Below are 21,552 nucleotides of genomic sequence, written 5' to 3'. Positions count from 1 at the left end.
AGCAAGTGTTTAAGTGCTGTGTTCATCCATCCTGGTCTCTTTAAAGGCTTCCAAGTCTTCCTTCATTTTGGGATTGTTACCGATGCCAAAGGTGCATAATAATCTACATCTTCGTGAATGACCATCTACAGAACTCCCACTGATTTTTATACTTAACCCACAAGGTGTCACAACTTTAAAATCCACAGCAGCAGGAAAATTATGCTAAAAATTTTCTCATAGGCATCTGGATAAAATTTGGTAAAATCTTGTCCCTATTGCTGCCAGTGTACCCAGCCCGTACACGGCCACGTGTGGAGGTAGATGACACCAGGTCATAGTGGTGCTGATGGGTGACTACAAGATGTAATCAGAGGGGTAGGGGATGCAGATTCCTGTGTCCGAAGGAGGCGGATTACACGACCACGTGATCCTGTTACAAAACCTGAAGCTGCGATTTCCCTACAAGACAGAAGAGGCGGACGCGGGGCAGAGGACACAAGCTGCTCTTTATTGACACCAGTCGGCACGCTCCGGCTTAAATCTTGTTAAAGGCGGCAATGTCCACGCTCTGCACCTGAGGACAGAAGAGGCCAATAGATTGGCAGAAGGAAGCAGATACCATTGTGTTCACATCGACTAATAATCCTGACAGCTGTCATACTCCAGTCAACGTTCCCTGAACTCCGGCACAAGCTGCGTGTAATACTACATGGCGATAATTAGAGGAACAAAGCTGGTCAGGTCATAGGGGGGCTTAATCTCATTAATAAAGTCCATATAGGAAAAAAGAGAGAGCGCTTACCCGTCCTAAAGAGTAAGCTTTAGTCCATCATACTCTGCTGTTTCCAGTTTTTAGGTATGTGAATCACGTCAGGACGAAGGCCATATCGTGCAAAATGCCCTTCTACAGGTCCAGAAAACGGATCCGCAGGACAGCAATTTGCACGATACAGCCGCCGTCCTGACATGTGCTTCACATACTCCGCTGTTTCCAGTTTTTAACTATGATGGAATAAAGTTTACATTTTAGGACCGGTGAGTGCTATTTTTTTCTTATATGGACTTTATTCTCTGCCTGACTTTCCTATGAGAAGCACCAGGTACCAAAAGGGCCAAGTGTCTCAGCTGATCCTTGCATGTATCTCGATTGTAGGCTGCTTCGGTGTATAAAGGTGCCGGGTCTTTGCCTTGTTTGGTTAGGTCAATCTCATCAGCAGTGAAAGAGTTATTCTCATTATTAAAACTTATCACCTCTCGGAAGGTTTGGTGATAAACGTAGAAGGATGGTCGGCACGCTGGTAACCCCCACCAATCCCGACAACAGAGGGTCTTACAATCCTCCATTCATTCTGTATGGGAACGCAGCAGTCTCCCACCGCTCCATGGAGAATGACAGGTGTGGTCCTGCTCTGTTCAAACAGGGCATTACAGAGCCACGTTCTCAGGATTAGTGGGGTCCCAGTGGTCAGCGCTTTATATATGTGACGGGCCTGTAGGCTGGGAGGGTCTCGCAGAGACTGCAGTATGTGCACCACAGCCCTGCAGCACTTACATAGTCCTCGAACTTTGTGATCTCCTCCTCCAGCATGTCCGTGCCGACCTTGTCGTCCTCCACCACACACTGGATCTGGAGCTTCTTGATGCCGTAGCCCACGGGCACCAGCTTGGAGGACCCCCAGAGCAGGCCGTCCATCTGCACGGTGCGCACACATTCCTCCAGCTTCGCCATGTCAGTCTCATCATCCCACTGTGGAGAACATAACAGGGGTTATAGTTTGTGGTGGGACAGGAGCACCATGCGGCCTTAGGAAGGATGAAGCTTCACAGCAGGATCACAATGTGCCTGTTACGTGTCGCACGTTGCGATCTTGCCAGAAGTTTTCATACAAATTTTCCCCTTCACACTACAGATTCTGCAGCACTGGAAGCTTTTGCTGCCGCCGCCGTCCACCACTCACCGGCTTCACATCCAACAAGATGGAGGACTTGGCGATGAGTCCGGGCTTTTTGGATTTCTTTTCTGCATACTGCTGCAACCTCTCCTCTCTGATCCTGGCGGCTTCTGCATCTTCCTCTTCGTCGCTACCAAACAGGTCGATATCGTCATCATCGTCCTCTTCTGCCTTGGGTTGTGGGGCTGCAGCAGGCGGGCGAGCAGGTGCCGGTCTCAGGGCAGGAAGCTATGGAAAATATATATAATACTTATATATGCGCACCGGGATCCTGTGTAGAAGTCGCTGCAGATTTTACTCAGTCGGAATCAGAGCAGAGGTCCCCTTTAACCCAACTTTCATTTTGTGTTTTTATTTAGCCTTTAAAAGGGGTATTCCCATCCCAATATGTTGTAGGTGTAATAATAATAATAATAATAATAATAATAATAATAATAATATTAGCAAATACCGCCAATTACAAATGTAGTATAGTTCTTCTGATTGACTGTCACTATATCCATGATTAGTAACACTCGTATAGTGAAGTTCTTTGTCGTAACCATGGATACCTAAGTTACAACAATACCAGCACATTAGGTAAGCAACATAGCTAATCAGGGGAACTATACAACATTTCTAAGTGAAGGTGTTTGCTAATATTACACCTACTACATATTGGGATAGGATCTCTGAGATGGAAATACCCCTTTACCCATTTCTTCTGTGGACATCGTTGTATCAGGGCTTTATTTTTGAGGTAAGAGTTGTATTTTTGAGCTCTTCACCCCCCCCCTCCCCATAGAAACTTATAAGCACCAAGTGTCGCCTCCTCTCAGTGATGTAAGATCGTGTCCCTCACTGGATTCAGATTTACCTGGGAATAGAGACTTTTGAGAATAAAACATCCGTCTTGGATGAATAAGGTGTCGGCTGTGTAATCTAGTTGGCATCTGCCCTGTGTGGAGCGGGCACAGCTCAGCCCCACAACGTATATATCCGTCACACAGCGCTAAGGGGTTAAACCCGTCGCAGATGGCAGCAGCGATCAGAGCTAGCACCGCTCGCTGGCGTATTACAGCCGCCTGCCTCTGATAGGACTATTCCTATGCCAGGGAGGGGTTAATGTGAGACCGGCCATGGGGGCGGCTGTGTGCTCAGGATACGTCTGCAGGTACAGTAGTGTTCAAAATAATAGCAGTGTGTTCAAAAACATAAGTTAAGCACAAAATCTTTCTATTAGATTTTTATTTCCAGCATTGGGGACGTCGCTCGCTGTTTTCTAATTCAAAACATGAAGAAATGTAGATAATTTTAACTACTTTACGGAAAATAAAAAATGAACATTGGGCTGTCCTAGAAAATAGCAGTGTCTGCATTTGCCTTTTTTGAGGATTTAGCATTCCTCTGAATCAATAACCTAATATTTAGTTTTATAACCACAGTTTTTTTTAGAACCGCTTCACATCTATGTTGCATCGAGTCAACCAACTTCTGGCCCCTGTCAGCTGTTATTACAGCCCAGGAGGCTTCACTACATCCCACAATTTTTTGCCATTGCCTCAGAAAAGGCATTTTTGATGTCCCCCCCACAAGTTTTAAGCTCAGGGGATTGGGCGGCCACTCCATAACCTCAATCTTGTTGGAGTGGAACCAAGATGTTGCTTGTTTACTGGTGTGTTTAGGGTCGTTGTCCTGCTGAAACACCCATTTCAAGGGCATATCCTCTGCAGCGTAAGGCAACATGACCTCTTCAAGTATTTTAATATATGCAAACTGGTCCATGATCCCTGGTATGCGGTAAATAGGTCCAGCACCATAGTAACAGAAACATGTCCATATCATGATGCTTCCACCATGCTTCACTGTCTTCAGAGTGTACTGTGGCTTGAATGCAGAGTTTGGGGGTCGTCTGACGAATTGTCTGCGGCCCTTGGACCCCAAAAGAACAATTTTACTTTCATCAGTCCACAAAATGTTTCTCCATTTCTCTTTAGGCCAGTTGATGTGTTCTTTGGCAATTTGTATTCGCTTCGGTACATGGTTTTTTTTTTTGGTTTGTTTTTTTTTTCACAGTGGGACTTTGCGGGGACTACTTGCTAAGAGATTAGCTTCACACAGGCGTCTTCTAACTGTCACAGTCCTCACAGGTAACTGGAGACTGTCTGTGATCATCCTGGAGCTGATCCTTGGCTGAGCCTTTGCCATTCTGGCTATTCTTCCATCCATTTGAATGGTAGTCTCCCGTTTTCTTCCACATCTCTCTTCCATTTTGAAGCATTGGAGATCATTTTAGCTGATCAGCCGATCATTCTCTGCACTTCTTTATAAGTTTAACCCTCTCCAATCAACTGTTTAATCAAAGTACGCTGTTCTTCTGAATAATGTCTGGAACGACCCATATTTCTCAGGCTTTCAAGGAGAAATGCATGTACAACATGTGCTGCTTCACCCTTAAATAAGGGCCACCTGATTCACACCCGTTTCTTCACAGAATGATTGACCTCACTGATTGATCTCCACACTGCTATTATTGTGAACACCCCCCTGTGCAATTATTTATTCACATACACAGACTCAGAAACCTGTAGATCATGAATGCGGAGTCTGGGGGTCTTCTTATAATCTACTGCACCAACTGTTAAATTGTTTGACATGTGGTGATAGAATTTATACCAAAAACAGGGATTAATCTGGTCAGTCATAGTGGACTGCTAGTATTGTTGAACACTACTGTGATGAATCTCCCCTATAAGCCCCATATACCTTGCACACAGACGGAGGTAGGGGGGCCGCTGCTTTGGAGGGAGCAGACTTCTCCAGTGCACTGATCCGGTTTTCCAGTTTGGAGATGGCCGACTGGAGGTCCCTTACCACTAAAACAAAGGAAACGAGGGTGCATCAATACACGAGAAACAGGACAAAGGTGGTCTCCGGCTGTGACCTCCGCACAGAGCCCAACGCCCCCAGTTCCCGGTCACACACCTTTGTGCAGGTTCTGGTTCTCATGTTCTAGGCTGGCGACCCGTGACAGGACCTCGCTGCTCTCTCCGCTGTTCTGGGCGGCCGCACTCTGCAAAAGTAACCAAGAGGAAAGATTAAAACCTGCAAAAACAATGGACAAAACGTAATAGACCCCGACATATGGTAAATGGATATGGGCTGAGATGTGATGATCAGCAGTGGGGGGAAGGGTATAATACACCAGGCTGCGGCCCCATAAGATGAGCAAGGGGTGAGCAGATGGAGAACACTTTAGTGCAGCCAGAGGCGAGAGCCCGACTCCAAGAAAGAGCAGAGTCCCAGCAGCCAAGAGGCGGACATGCAGACTGGGGGGGCCGTAAGACTGCAGGTGAACCTCGATATGGGGCGGGAGACCCCCTTATATCAGCCTTGTATTCTGCTATAGCACAAAAAGAAAGTAACTCCGCTCTATGTAATACAATCGCATTCACAGCCTGGACAGGCTCGCCTCTTCTCTGCAGTCCTCGGCAGTGGTGCGAGTGCAGTTCTGGCTGTGACTCGGCAGAGGTGCGAGTGCAGTTCTGGCTGTGACTCGAGCAGACTTGATGCAGCTGCTGCCCACATAAAGGACAGGTGTAATGTCTGCAGTACCTAACCCTAAACCCCACAAGGGGGGGGGGGGGGGGATTAGACTTACAGTATGGGACCCTGTTTGGCTCAGGGGAGGGGGAGCCTGGCCTTCCTTAGGACTATGCAGGACTGTCCTCAGCTAGAAAGGGGGAGAAATGTGGATTCGTTTAATGACTGGACACGGGACACCGGGGACGCAGGCAAGAGGGGGAAGGAGAGACAGGAGCAGCCATGCAGAGGAAGGGCCGGGAGGATTAATGGAGGTCGTGCACAGGAAGTGGGACTGGCAGCACTGGACACTAAAAAGGTCAGCCATCATTCCCTACACGCCGGTCCCAAAAGTTAGCAAACAGTCAAGCGGACCCCCACACCCCCTGTATATAATGTGGCCTCGCGACAGGTTATATCTACAATAATGACGCCGAGATCTGCTGCTTTACTATGGATCAGATCCTATACTCCGGTCACATCCAGAGCTGCACCAATACTGGGGTGTAAACATTTATTCTATATGCAATGTAATAACTGACTGCAGCTTGGGATGTGAGCAGAGTATAAAATATCATGCAACTGAAAAATCAGAGCTGCAAAATAATGATGCGTGTGATATGGAGGAATATGGAAGTTTGGCAGTAAAATGCACATATAATTCTACAGAGGTGCGGATCCATGAGTGTGCACAGTAAGAGTGTATACGGCCTGCAGGGGGCGACTCTGCTCCTACACAGCGGCCGTATACAGGCCGTGTACAGATACAAGCCGTGTACAGATACAAGCCGTCTGGACCGCGACCGGTCTGTGCTGCTATCCAGAAGCAGGCTCTGCTGTGCGGTGCATTTATCCTGTTACTGTGCACCCCCGGCTCCATCATCATCAGGGGAGCAGTCAGGCAGATCTGTAGGGGGCGCAGCATTACTGAACTTACACAGAATAGGAAAAAAATCAGAACAAAACTCAAAAACAGAAAAAAAAAAAAGTTAGAAAATTGCCTGGAAGCGACAGAAGGTCCGGCTGCAGCATCGGGGGTGGGTGGCACTGCGCCCCCTGTGGGTATGTTCACACAGGGCAGATACGCAGAAGGATTTCCTGTGGTGTCATCCAGTACCGGCATGTTATAAAATCTCATTCTCGCACTGTCAATTCTTCCTCAAGGACAACTTTCCACGAGAAATCTGCATCAATGCGATGTCACTTTTTTTTTCCCCACCCCTGAAAAGGTTTTCAAAATCCAAACTCGCTGAATGGAGCAAGGAGCATTCACCTCCATTAATATGAGGCTTATTCAGCAAGAAGGCAAAGCGATTTCTGATGTGGATTTTGCAGCAGATACTCTTCAAAAATCTACATAAAAACCGCTGTGTGAACATAACCCTACAGGTGCATTCATAGGGGACTTCCCACAGCAGAAAATCCACATCAGCAAAAGTTTCACCACGCCGTGTGTGGAAGTGCCCAGGTTTCACCCTGGTCCACAGCCTCGTGGTCAGAATCTGATGGAGAATTTCTGCGGAGGGTTTTTCCGGCAGAGTGTGGACGGGCCGGGATAAAATCTCATCCGTGTGAACATGCAGCATGGCCTGCTCCTCTAATGGATGAGGAATGGCCACCATCTCTGGACCCCTGCAGCAGATGGCAGGTCGGGGGGGGGGGGGCATCGCTTTGAGTTTTGCTCAGAGTTCTCCCATAAACACTGGCAGGACACTGGAGATGGATGAGACACATCGGTGTTAGTGATGGCGGACGGCAGATCTCGGCACACAAGGGTTATTAGCACACACAGGAGGAGGGTAGAGGACGGCAGCCGCCTCTGGGGTATGGGACGGCAGCACCGCCTGCGGGTACTCACTCCGGCCAGCGATTTCTGGATATTCTCCCTGGCTCTGGCAATGTCCCTGAGGATTGTGCTCGCTCCGTCATCCTGTAGGCCGTGCACAAAGAACCACACACACATTTACATGATACCAGCGACGGCAGCAATCACTGAGGGGAAGATCGAGCCGACGGGAGGGAAGAAACAGCAGGCAGCGTCCGGACCGGGGCGAGGGTACAGATCCGGGGCGACCACCACCACCACAGAGCAGGAGACAAGCGGCCAAAGGGGAAGAGAAGCAGCCGGAAGGGGGAGAAGCGGCCACAGGGCACTCCGTACATACAGCCATCTGTGGGGTCCGGCGTATGGGGGTCCCCGCACCATGCACAGTACACGGGGATCAGCCAGACACTATTTTCTACATCTCTGCTTGCTGTCTAATAATCGGATTGGTTTTCTGGCCACATTTAGGACAGGAAGGATTTTCCGCCTTAGGAATGTTTCTGGCAGCAAGCAGAGATCTTGAAAAGCGAGGAAGACAAGGAAATCATCGGGGCGAGCGCCCTCCACTCACAAGTCCAGGCCGGACCAGATTAAGGAAATGCAAGATTGGAGTCCCCTTTCATTTGCAATTTTAGTCAGTCATTCAGGCCCCCACAAGACGTCCCCCATGCATCCAACAACCACACCACCCATGTGAAAAAGTAACTGCCCCCTCTGCTACCAGAATCCAGCTGCCATAATGGATCCACTGCTGCCGAATCATCAATAGGACAGTGAGCCAAGACGTCGGCAGGAGCATGTGGAGGATGGGGGTTATACCCGATGCTGCAGCGGGACCTGAAACCTGCAGCTCACGTACTGCTGCTCCCAGCGACCTGGGGGGGGGAGGGTGCCATTACTTTCACACAAGGGTGACATGATGGTTGGAGAACATGTATCCTCCATGCACGTGGTGATATGGGCCCCTGCCCCGGTGCTCACCTGTGTTTGGTTCTGGCAGTCGGCTGCAGACTTCTGGGTCATTTGCTCGTAATACTGCTTCTCGGCGTCGTCGTACTTGTACTTATCGAACCAGATCTTGTCTGTGCTCAGGAATGAAGCCGCCATGTCTCTGCAAGATACACCACAACAAGTATGAGAGCAACGTGAGGGCGAAGCAACGGCACCGGGCCGACGCCGTGTGTGCAGGAGGCTCTAGCAGTCTCATCCACGATGTGAGACCGTAGAGGAGGGTCCGACGCTAGGGATCCTTTGTGACACTGGTACAGGGATGCATGCAGCTCCGGAGGGTACGTCATTAACTACAACCCCCACCCCTGTCCTGGTTCATTTCCTTCTCCTCTCCTGTCCCAGGGGAATATGGAAGCTCTTAAAGGGACTGTACCTCTGGTAACAAGGGCAAGGAATGAACAAGGTGGTTGCCCTGAAATACTTCATAAAACAGGCTTGTCAGCCATATGTAAACATCTGCCATCTTTATCTATTTTGTGTTTCAATTCTATTTTCAAAACCCTCTGCTAACTGTCAGTGAATGGAAACTAAGTCCACTGGCTAAAATCCTCCTAATCCTGTGATCACAGCGCAGGGCAGCAGCACGGCTCCCCCAATCCCCAGACTGCCAGTCCTCCTACTCCTGTGATCACAGCGCAGGGCAGCAGCACGGCTCCCCCAATCCCCAGACTGCCAGTCCTCCTACTCCTGTGATCACAGCGCAGGGCAGCAGTACGGCTCCCCCAATCCCCAGACTGCCAGTCCTCCTAATCCTGTGATCACAGCGCAGGGCAGCAGCACGGCTCTCCCCATCCCCAGACTGACAGTCCTCCTAATCCTGTGATCACAGCGCAGGGCAGCAGCACAGCTCCTTTAATCCCCAGACTGACAGTCCTCCTACTCCTGTGATCACAGCGCAGGGCAGCAGCACAGCTCCCCCAATCCCCAGACTGACAGTCCTCCTACTCCTGTGATCACAGCGCAGGGCAGCAGCACGGCTCCCCCCATCCCCAGACTGCCAGTCCTCCTACTCCTGTGATCACAGCGCAGGGCAGCACCACGGCTCCCCCCATCCCCAGACTGCCAGTCCTCCTAATCCTGTGATCACAGCGCAGGGCAGCACCACGGCTCCCCCCATCCCCAGACTGCCAGTCCTCCTAATCCTGTGATCACAGCGCAGGGCAGCAGCACAGCTCCCCCCATTCCCAGACTGACAGTCCTCCTAATCCTGTGATCACAGCACAGGGCAGCAGCACAGCTCCCCCCATCCCCAGACTGCCAGTCCTCCTACTCCTGTGATCACAGCGCAGGGCAGCAGTACGGCTCCCCCAATCCCCAGACTGCCAGTCCTCCTAATCCTGTGATCACAGCGCAGGGCAGCAGCACGGCTCTCCCCATCCCCAGACTGACAGTCCTCCTAATCCTGTGATCACAGCGCAGGGCAGCAGCACGGCTCCCCCAATCCCCAGACTGACAGTCCTCCTACTCCTGTGATCACAGCGCAGGGCAGCAGCACAGCTCCCCCAATCCCCAGACTGCCAGTCCTCCTACTCCTGTGATCACAGCGCAGGGCAGCAGCACAGCTCCCCCCATCCCCAGACTGCCAGTCCTCCTACTCCTGTGATCACAGCGCAGGGCAGCACCACGGCTCCCCCCATCCCCAGACTGCCAGTCCTCCTAATCCTGTGATCACAGCACAGGGCAGCACCACGGCTCCCCCCATCCCCAGACTGCCAGTCCTCCTAATCCTGTGATCACAGCGCAGGGCAGCAGCACAGCTCCCCCCATTCCCAGACTGACAGTCCTCCTAATCCTGTGATCACAGCACAGGGCAGCAGCACAGCTCCCCCCATCCCCAGACTGCCAATCCTCCTAATCCTGTGATCACAGCGCAGGGCAGCAGTACGGCTCCCCCCATCCCCAGACTGACAATCCTCCTAATCCTGTGATCACAGCGCGGGGCAGCAGTACGGTTCCCCCAATCCCCAGACTGACAGTCCTCCTAATCCTGTGATCACAGCGCAGGGCAGCAGTACAGCTCCCCCCATCCCCAGACTGACAGTCCTCCTAATCCTGTGATCACAGTGCAGGGCAGCAGTATGGTTCCCCCAATCCCCAGACTGACAGTCCTCCTAATCCTGTGATCACAGCGCAGGGCAGCAGAACGGTTCCCCCCCGTCCCCGGACTAACAATCCTCCTAATCCTGTGATCACAGCGCAGGGCAGCAGTACGGCTCCCCCCATCCCCGGACTAACAATCCTCCTAATCCTGTGATCACAGCGCAGGGCAGCAGTACGGTTCCCCCCATCCCTGGACTAACAATCCTCCTAATCCTGTGATCACAGCGCAGGGCAGCAGTACGGTTCCCCCCATCCCTGGACTAACAATCCTCCTAATCCTGTGATCACAGCGCAGGGCAGCAGTACGGCTCCCCCCATCCCCAGACTGACAATCCTCCTAATCCTGTGATCACAGCGCGGGGCAGCAGTACGGTTCCCCCAATCCCCAGACTGACAGTCCTCCTAATCCTGTGATCACAGCGCAGGGCAGCAGTACAGCTCCCCCCATCCCCAGACTGACAGTCCTCCTAATCCTGTGATCACAGTGCAGGGCAGCAGTATGGTTCCCCCAATCCCCAGACTGACAGTCCTCCTAATCCTGTGATCACAGCGCAGGGCAGCAGAACGGTTCCCCCCCGTCCCCGGACTAACAATCCTCCTAATCCTGTGATCACAGCGCAGGGCAGCAGTACGGCTCCCCCCATCCCCGGACTAACAATCCTCCTAATCCTGTGATCACAGCGCAGGGCAGCAGTACGGTTCCCCCCATCCCTGGACTAACAATCCTCCTAATCCTGTGATCACAGCGCAGGGCAGCAGTACGGTTCCCCCCATCCCTGGACTAACAATCCTCCTAATCCTGTGATCACAGCGCAGGGCAGCAGAACGGTTCCCCCCATCCCCGGACTAACAATCCTCCTAATCCTGTGATCACAGCGCAGGGCAGCAGTACGGCTCCCCCCATCCCCAGACTGACAATCCTCCTAATCCTGTGATCACAGCGCATGGCAGCAGAACGGTTCCCCCCATCCCCGGACTGACGATCAGACCCCATTGTAAAGATGAGTAATAGATAGGGGAAGGAAACGGATCCTCCTCTAATATTAATGCCTCCTTCGTACCGTCCACCTTTAAAAGCAAAATTGTGGATTAAAGGGGTCCTCCAGCGAGGAGCGCTGTGGACGTAGCACTTTCCGGTGCCCGATCCTGACAACTGGACTAGGTACGGCCATACATGCCAGGTTCCAGACGTCCGCGGCGCAGCTCATCTCAACCAGGTGTCACTGACACGCTGCAACAAACCATCTCAACGAGAAAGGTGTGTGCTGCAAAACCGCAGCATTGGAATGGGTATTTAGAAGGTTTCCATTCAGTGACAGATAAGAAGGTAAAGAAGTGAAACACAAAGCAGATTCAGAAGCTGTGAGGCGTCTCTGTGACAGGAGCGGGGGTCCCAGGCGAGGAGGGCATCCAACAATGGAATAATCCCCTTCCCGAGATCTTGACACACTGACATTAGCGTACACAACGTGACATTACTACATAAGGATATATACTAGGCTCCTACTTCTTGCCACTGTGTCTGCTTTTTACAGCCCTGGGGCGTTTGGCTACAGATGGTGACTTGTAGTATTTCACGGCGTCGGTGGTCCTATGGCTTCGGGTGGAGTAGAAGTCTTCTTCAGCCTGGTCGTACGCGCCCTTGTCCAGCCATATCCTCTCGCTGTCGGTGTGCAGGTAGTACGTGGGGTAATACAGCGCGGCCTCCTCCGGGATACTGGCCAGCTCTTTCCTCTGCTTCCCAGTAGATTTGCGGCTCCATTTGTCCTTTTTAGCCCTTTTGCCCGTGTAGTGGCTCCAGGCATTGGGGTTGGGTTTGGCTTGTGCCACGTGCTCATAGTACCGTGTCTCCGCCTGGTCATACAGAGACTTGTCCAGCCACACTTCGGTCAGCAGGCTCTGCAGCCCGGCCCAGTGGGGCTTCCCGTTCACAGTGGGGTCCGATGTTATGGCGTTTACAGTCAGTGGATTGGGCACAGCGGCCGGGGTGGGGGTGGCACTTGAGTATCCTTCGTCGGGCGTTTTCGGAGCCGTGCGGTCAGGAGAGAGCAGGTTGAGGTTTAGCACACGAGGAGCGAGCGGGGAGGAAAACCGCATGACAAAGTGGCTCTCTGCATCCTCAAAGTTGAACTTGTTGACCCAGATGCCTTTGCTGACGTGGTGGCATGCCACCGTACTGGAGTGGCAGCAGCCGCCCGTGACACTGTTCTTGTGTTTTTTACTGGCAGCTGCCTTGGTTGAAGGCGGGTGGTTCTGCTCCGAGGCCAGCCTGGCGTGGAAATAACATTCAGCGTCATCATAGACGTACTTATCCAACCATACGGCGTCTGCCATCATGCCGAGGAGCGCCGCGTCAGTCTTCAGAGAGGTTTTGTTTCGTGGGGACCTTCGCCTCTTTTTCTGCTTTTTGACGTTGACTTTCTTCTGGTCGGTGGTCAGGGAGTTCTCTGAGGGTTCGGACTGGTTGCCGTTTGTTGCTTCGCTCTTTTTAGGGTTTGGGGTTGTCTGGGTTTCACCCACGAGCTTGGCACCGTCCTCACACTTGAGTTTGTCCACCCAGCTGGACTCGGCTGGGCTCTGGTGCTTCCTCGTCCTCATCTTCACCGTCCAGCAGCATTAAAAGACAACAAGAGCTGTAACGCCGAATAGAAATGCACAAGAGACAAAGGGTGTTTACCAGAGAAGACCCTGAGGGCCAGAGGGGTAAGGACGGGCGGCCATGGAGGCTCAGACTGACCAGACATGTCACTGGAAGCTGCTCATCCCTATGACGAGGACCAGCTCATTACAGGCCATCAGGGGCAGAAAACTACGACTTAATGCAAAAGTAAGAGACCCCTCCATTGGCAGCTTATAAAAGAATCGCTGGGCAGGAGTGGTACCTGAGCCATCGCCCGGCAGAGCGTTAGAGGGTGAGGATCTGAGGGGTCTTCTCTGGTAAGACCACATTTCTACGAAGCCATATCATGCAATGATCAGCAGATGGAGCCTGAACGCGCTTCCACCTCCTGCTGCAAAAAAAAAAAAAAAAAACAATAGCAGACCAGGGGGGAGGTGGAGCCGAATTCAGCACGGTGGAGTAGTAGTCTGAGCGGGTGGAGTGGACAATTAATGTCCCGGCCTTACTACAGAAAATCAAGAATTAGGACCCGCTGCCGTTAATCTGACAACCATCAAGAGGAACTGGATGAAGCGACAGGCGATGTCACCAACAGTGCGCCACCGATACGGGATGCACCACAACTTAACAGCTGCACCCTGGAGGACGCCCCAATGACATCTGCTTCCATCGTGGTCAGCAGCCAATACGGTGTATGGGCCGTGACTGGGCAATAAATAGGCTCCTCGTATAATATGTAAGCTGGGAGCAGTAGCAGTTCCACTCGATGGTTGTGCCTTTCCGGTAGGGGTAGTAGTGGTGGTGCAGATAGACACATGCAATGGAAACTACAGAGCTCTGAAGGAAGAGAGGAGAGGAGAGGTCAGGGTCAGCCAGACAGATGCACAGGGAGAAGGGAAATGACGATCTGTGTGGCCGGATGCGGTGGATGATCCCAGACAACATCTGATGCGAGCACTTCACACTATAGATCCCTCTCGTCCTCATGGTGTGATCTGACACCCCGATGCATCTTCTGACACCCGGGCAGATCTGCTTCTAGATCTCAGTGACCTCCTACATTTAGACTGGGACTCAGGGAATTCCGATCTAACGATCTGCAATGTCAGCTAGCCCACGGTTACATGTAGGCAGCGGCCGCAAGACGGGCAATCTGTGGCTATTCTGCACTTTCCTGAAACTTTGTATTGTCTAAACCTGTGGAAATGTCTACGTGGTTATCACCATCTTCCCAGTGCTACTCCTCTTCTAAATCACGTGATGAATACTCTGACCTGCCGGCTAACACCGGGATCTGTGTATGAGCCAAAGGCGGCTTCTATAATGTATGGAGCATCAGAAAAATGGTCCGTAGCCGGCAATTCAGAATCGCAGTCACGTGACCTAGAAGAGGAGCGGCGCTGAGAACGGGTGAAGATGGCGATCGGTGAGTACACCAACACTGCATGTACTGTACACAGGTTTAGGCAATAATAACTTTAATGGGATCTCCAGCATGGCTCTCTTCTGCATCAGGAGGCGAGAACATTGAACGCCGATCTCTGGCGATCAGACACTTGCTGATCCTGTGGACAGGACATATGAGATTCTGGCACAAGTCCTTATAAGTAAAACTTCCTATAATAACCCAGTAGAGGGCAGCTAAAACAGACCGTAACCTCGGCAGAGCGCCGTTCTCTGCTATATATCCGTACACTTCTTGCATTCCCGTTACTAAACATCTGTCTCACTAAACCCTCCAGAAATGACTGAAAGAAAGAACAGTAGGATGGAGAGACGGATGGAGCAATGGATGGGGAGATGGTGCAGACATGCAGATGGAGCAGACTAGGGTGTGCATACTCACTATGTACCGCAGGAGAACTGCGCAGCCGAGTCAGCAGGAAAGAGAAAGCAGCAAGGTTAGAAGACAGCGCGACCTGGGGAACAGGACAGTCACTGAGGACGAAACCCACAACAAAGAGAACATATCTCTCTCAATCTCCTACACGTTATAGATATTTCTTCATACGGACGACTCCTTGTAACAATGCGACCCATCAGGACGAGGACCGTGGGGGGCCGATACCAGAGTGCCAAGCCCCTCACTCCTCTACACATCAGAGCGCAGGAAAGTGAGGACAAGTACTAAGCCGCCGAGGACAGCAAGTCATTTCTGAGTAGGTTCCCAAGCAAGTCTGCATCGTGCTGTCCCTCTGTTATTCCTCCTGGAAATCTATGACTACACTAATGCCATTTCACTTTTCAGCACTGATCGAACAGAAGGACACCCCATCCCCCCTAACCTGTGACGCCCACCACGCAATTTATTCCTACATTTCCAGGAGAAGTAACAGAAACACGAGGATTTACTATAACATAGGAATCGTGGCCGCTATTTATACTATACAGATTGTGGATACAGATAAGAAAAACAGCAGCAGCAGCCCTGCCCGGTATAGCACCCCCTATATCCGGCTGTATACCTGTACTATAAGCTATATACATGCTTGGTGCTGTATCCATAGTCTGCCCCCATATCGTACCCCCCCCCCCCCATGACTGACAGGAGACGCAATCACACACTGCACACATGGAGGGCGGTATCAGGCTGTATCCATCTCCAGGCTGTGGGGCGTAAAATTGCGGAAAATGGGTGTAAAATTGCAATTATCTGCGGCCGTAACGCAGAGTTTCGGCATCATCTTAATTATGCTTTTCATCTATGGTGAACACATTTAATAGGGATCCATTTAGGATCCAAAAGAGCCGGCTCTATTTGGTGAGCGGAGCCAGAAGAGCCATATCATCAAAAAGAGCCGAACTGCCCATCACTAATTGAGAAGCAGGGGGGAAGCAGTGTGCCCCATACTGTCACCTTTCTATAAGGTAGTCAAGAGACTGACAGCAGCAAAAGCCGCGAGCGGAGCTTAGATCACCGATTGATGATGGCTAAGCTACACGGCCGGCATCTAGCAGGAATGGGGCAGGCTCCGCTCCTGAGCCAGGATCACACACAGGGACCAGACACGTCCAATATCAGGAAGGAGTGTATTCCCTGCACAGGCGCTGCTTATCCGCTCAGCTGTCACATCACACGGAGCTCGGTGCAGACAAACGGCGCAGGAAGTAAGAATATACTTATTTTATTTAATGCAGCCATCTGAGGGCATTTAAAGGTGTCGTGCAGGAGCGGATCACCCCTTTAAGGGCAGGTTTTCTATGGATATGATGAGCATTAACAAGAATCTTGGGCCTCGTGCACACAGGTCTTGTATTCATCCAGACGTCACATGTGTACGGGGCCCAATACCTCGTCACCCTCCCCACATGCAGTTGTTGCCAGGGTGGCGCTCACTGACAGCTGCCAGGCCGATGACTGACTGCAGCATCTAGCCGGCTCTGATGGATGAAGAGATAGATATACGGCCCGGCCATCTCCCCTCCTCAGCCAGCTTCATCCACACACTATGTACACACACAGGCCCGGCCACCTCCCCTCCTCAGCCGGCTTCAAACCCACACTATGTAAACAGGCCCGGCCACCTCCCCTCCTCAGCCGGCTGCATACCCACACACTATGTACACAGGCCCGGCCACCTCCCCTCCTTAGCCGGCTTCATACCCACACTATGTACACAGGCCCGGCCACCTCCCCTCCTCAGCCGGCTTCATCCACACGCTATGTACACAGGCCCGGCCATCTCCCCTCTTCAGCCGGCTTCATACACACGCTATGTACACAGGCCCGGCCATCTCCCCTCCTCAGCCGGCTTCATCCACACACTATGTACACAGGCCCGGCCATCTCCCCTCCTCAGCCGGCTTCATCCACACACTATGTACACAGGCCCGGCCATCTCCACTCCTCAGCCGGCTGCATACCCACACTATGTAAACAGGCCCGGCCACCTCCCCTCCTCAGCCGGCTTCAAACCCACACTATGTAAACAGGCCCGGCCACCTCCCCTCCTCAGCCGACTTCATACCCACACTATGTACACAGGCCCGGCCACCTCCCCTCCTCAGCCGGCTTCATACCCACACTATGTACACAGGCCCAGCCACCTCCCCTCCTCAGCCGACTTCATACCCACACTATGTACACAGGCCCGGCCACCTCCTCTCCTCAGCCGGCTTCATATACACACACACTATGTACACAGGCCCGGCCACCTCCTCTCCTCAGCCGGCTTCATATACACACACATTATGTACACAGGCCCGGCCATCTCCCCTCCTCAGCCGGCTTCATACCCACACACTATGTACACGGGCCCGGCCACCTTCCCTCCTCAGCCGGCTGCATACCCACACACTATGTACACAGGCCCGGCCACCTCCCCTCCTCAGCCGGCTGCATACCCACACACTATGTACACAGGCCCGGCCACCTCCCCTCCTCAGCCGGCTGCATACCCAAACTATGTATACAGGCCCGGCCATCTCCCCTCCTCAGCCGGCTTCATCCACACACTATGTACACAGGCCCGGCCACCTCCCCTCCTCAGCCGGCTTCATACCCACACTATGTACACAGGCCCGGCCACCTCCCCTCCTCAGCCGGCTTCATCCACACGCTATGTACACAGGCCCGGCCACCTCCCCTCCTCAGCCGGCTTCATCCACACGCTATGTACACAGGCCCGGCCACCTCCCCTCCTCAGCCGGCTTCATCCACACGCTATGTACACAGGCCCGGCCACCTCCCCTCCTCAGCCGACTTCATCCACACGCTATGTACACAGGCCCGGCCACCTCCCCTCCTCAGCCGGCTTCATACACACGCTATGTACACAGGCCCGGCCACCTCCCCTCCTCAGCCGGCTTCATACCCACACTATGTAAATAGGCCCGGCCACCTCCTCTCCTCAGCCGGCTTCATATACACACACACTATGTACACAGGCCCGGCCACCTCCTCTCCTCAGCCGGCTTCATATACACACACACTATGTATACAGGCCCGGCCATCTCCCCAGCCGGCTTCATCCACACACTATGTACACAGGACCGGCCATCTCCCCTCCTTAGCCGGCTTCATACACACACTATGTACACAGGCCCGGCCATCTCCCCTCCTCAGCCGGCTTCATACACACACTATGTACACAGGCCCGGCCACCTCCCCTCCTCAGCCGGCTTCATCCACACGCTATGTACACAGGCCCGGCCACCTCCCCTCCTCAGCCGGCTTCATACACACACTATGTACACAGGCCCGGCCACCTCCCCTCCTCAGCCGGCTTCATACCCACACTATGTAAATAGGCCCGGCCACCTCCTCTCCTCAGCCGGCTTCATATACACACAGGCCCGGCCACCTCCTCTCCTCAGCCGGCTTCATATACACACACACTATGTATACAGGCCCGGCCATCTCCCCAGCCGGCTTCATCCACACACTATGTACACAGGACCGGCCATCTCCCCTCCTTAGCCGGCTTCATACACACACTATGTACACAGGCCCGGCCATCTCCCCTCCTCAGCCGGCTTCATACACACACTATGTACACAGGCCCGGCCACCTCCCCTCCTCAGCCGGCTTCATACCCACACTATGTACACAGGCCCAGCCACCTCCTCTCCTCAGCCGGCTTCATACCCACACTATGTACACAGGCCCAGCCACCTCCTCTCCTCAGCCAGCTTCATACCCACACTATGTACACAGGCCCGGCCATCTCCCCTCCTCAGCCGGCTTCATACCCACACTATGTACACAGGCCCGGCCATCTCCCCTCCTCAGCCGGCTTCATACACACACTATGTACACAGGCCCGGCCACCTCCCCTCCTCAGCCGGCTTCATCCACACACTATGTATACAGGCCCGGCCACCTCCCCTCCTCAGCCGGCTTCATCCACACACTATGTATACAGGCCCGGCCACCTCCCCTCCTCAGCCGGCTTCATACACACACTATGTACACAGGCCCGGCCACCTCCCCTCCTCAGCCGGCTTCATACACACACTATGTACACAGGCCCGGCCACCTTCCCTCCTCAGCCGGCTTCATACCCACACTATGTACACAGGCCCGGCCATCTCCCCTCCTCAGCCGGTTTCATACCCACACTATGTATACAGGCCCGGCCATCTCCCCTCCTCAGCCGGCTTCATACCCACACTATGTATACAGGCCCGGCCATCTCCCCTCCTCAGCCGGCTTCATACCCACACTATGTACACAGGCCCGGCCATCTCCCCTCCTCAGCCGGCTTCATACCCACACTATGTACACAGGCCCGGCCACCTCCCCTCCTCAGCCGGCTTCATACCCACACTATGTACACAGGCCCGGCCACCTCCCCTCCTCAGCCGGCTTCATACCCACACTATGTACACAGGCCCGGCCATCTCCCCTCCTCAGCCGGCTTCATACCCACACTATGTACACAGGCCCGGCCATCTCCCCTCCTCAGCCGGCTTCATACCCACACTATGTACACAGGCCCGGCCATCTCCCCTCCTCAGCCGGCTTCATACCCACACTATGTACACAGGCCCGGCCATCTCCCCTCCTCAGCCGGCTTCATACCCACACTATGTACACAGGCCCGGCCACCTCCCCTCCTCAGCCGGCTTCATCCACCCACTATGTACACAGGCCCGGCCACCTCCCCTCCTCAGCCGGCTTCATACACACACTATGTACACAGGCCCGGCCATCTCCCCTCCTCAGCCGGCTTCATACCCACACTATGTACACAGGCCCGGCCATCTCCCCTCCTCAGCCGGCTTCATACCCACACTATGTACACAGGCCCGGCCATCTCCCCTCCTCAGCCGGCTTCATACCCACACTATGTATACAGGCCCGGCCATCTCCCCTCCTCAGCCGGCTTCATACCCACACTATGTACACAGGCCCGGCCATCTCCCCTCCTCAGCCGGCTTCATACCCACACTATGTACACAGGCCCGGCCATCTCCCCTCCTCAGCCGGCTTCATACCCACACTATGTACACAGGCCCGGCCATCTCCCCTCCTCAGCCGGCTTCATACCCACACTATGTATACAGGCCCGGCCATCTCCCCTCCTCAGCCGGCTTCATACCCACACTATGTATACAGGCCCGGCCATCTCCCCTCCTCAGCCGGCTTCATACCCACACTATGTACACAGGCCCGGCCATCTCCCCTCCTCAGCCGGCTTCATACCCACACTATGTATACAGGCCCGGCCATCTCCCCTCCTCAGCCGGCTTCATACCCACACTATGTACACAGGCCCGGCCATCTCCCCTCCTCAGCCGGCTTCATACCCACACTATGTACACAGGCCCGGCCATCTCCCCTCCTCAGCCGGCTTCATACCCACACTATGTACACAGGCCCGGCCATCTCCCCTCCTCAGCCGGCTTCATACCCACACTATGTACACAGGCCCGGCCATCTCCCCTCCTCAGCCGGCTTCATACCCACACTATGTATACAGGCCCGGCCATCTCCCCTCCTCAGCCGGCTTCATACCCACACTATGTACACAGGCCCGGCCATCTCCCCTCCTCAGCCGGCTTCATACCCACACTATGTATACAGGCCCGGCCATCTCCCCTCCTCAGCCGGCTTCATACCCACACACTATGTACACAGGCCCGGCCACCTCCCCTCCTCAGCCGGCTTCATCCACACACTATGTATACAGGCCCGGCCATCTCCCCTCCTCAGCCGGCTTCATACCCACACTATGTACACAGGCCCGGCCATCTCCCCTCCTCAGCCGGCTTCATACCCACACTATGTATACAGGCCCGGCCATCTCCCCTCCTCAGCCGGCTTCATACACACACTATGTATACAGGCCCGGCCATCTCCCCTCCTCAGCCGGCTTCATACACACACTATGTATACAGGCCCGGCCATCTCCCCTCCTCAGCCGGCTTCATACCCACACTATGTACACAGGCCCGGCCATCTCCCCTCCTCAGCCGGCTTCATACCCACACTATGTATACAGGCCCGGCCATCTCCCCTCCTCAGCCGGCTTCATACCCACACTATGTACACAGGCCCGTCCATCTCCCCTCCTCAGCGGCCGCTTCGTCACTCCTCTGTCTCCACTTTATAACTCCGGTAGCTGACTCAGCCCCCACTACCCCGCCAGCCGGGTCAGCAGCCCCCGGAGCCCGGCCCGGTACTCACGCTGCAGCCGCTGCCTTGTCAGAAGAGAGCGCGGGAGGGAAGGAGCGGGCCACGTGACCTGCCAGCTCTAGTAACCAGCGCACAGGCTGGACCGTACCACTATGCAATGTGGGGTGGAAATGGGAAAACCGGCTACTAAAACAACAGTCTCTATAAATTTCGTACATTATTGGCATCACTCCGCTCATCTTATGTCACCGGGGCGTCTACCAATTATTGAGGGGGTGATTTTACCTCTGTTCTTTATTCTGTCCGATGACTGGGATGGTTGAGTCCTTAACGTAGACGTAAAAAAAAAAAAAAAAATCCTCAACGGAGACGCAGTAAAGACATGTAGTCTTGCGCATGCGTGCTTCTATGACAGAAGTTG

General features: G+C 53.6%; 2 protein-coding genes across 6 annotated transcripts in view; one reads left to right on the top strand and one right to left on the bottom strand.

The window, feature by feature from the left end:
* NAPRT (nicotinate phosphoribosyltransferase) overlaps positions 1 to 21,552 on the top strand; it is a 192,165-nt gene that overhangs the window by 11,098 nt on the left and 159,515 nt on the right. The window lies entirely within an intron of this gene.
* Positions 470 to 21,435, bottom strand: EEF1D (eukaryotic translation elongation factor 1 delta). Of its 5 annotated transcripts, none has more exons than XM_073680069.1 (9): positions 21,417 to 21,435; positions 8,302 to 8,431; positions 7,354 to 7,425; positions 5,575 to 5,646; positions 4,899 to 4,986; positions 4,680 to 4,789; positions 1,941 to 2,162; positions 1,535 to 1,729; positions 470 to 556 (listed from the first exon to the last, which is right to left on the bottom strand). In XM_073680069.1, exons 2-9 carry the CDS (start codon positions 8,425 to 8,427, stop codon positions 518 to 520), a joined length of 924 nt encoding a protein of 307 aa, XP_073536170.1. In that variant the 5' UTR covers positions 8,428 to 8,431; positions 21,417 to 21,435; the 3' UTR covers positions 470 to 517. The 5 variants fall into 5 exon arrangements, with proteins under 5 accessions (XP_073536170.1, XP_073536169.1, XP_073536166.1 ...); XM_073680068.1 differs by lacking the exon at positions 21,417 to 21,435 and adding an exon at positions 21,183 to 21,338; XM_073680065.1 differs by lacking the exon at positions 21,417 to 21,435 and adding an exon at positions 11,939 to 12,566.

Source organism: Phyllobates terribilis, unplaced genomic scaffold (genome assembly GCF_046119375.1).
Source record: "Phyllobates terribilis strain yellow unplaced genomic scaffold, ASM4611937v1 Scaffold_4__5_contigs__length_816908805, whole genome shotgun sequence".
Lineage (NCBI taxonomy): Eukaryota > Metazoa > Chordata > Amphibia > Anura > Dendrobatidae > Phyllobates > Phyllobates terribilis.
This window is presented reverse-complemented; position numbering and strand designations above follow the sequence as displayed.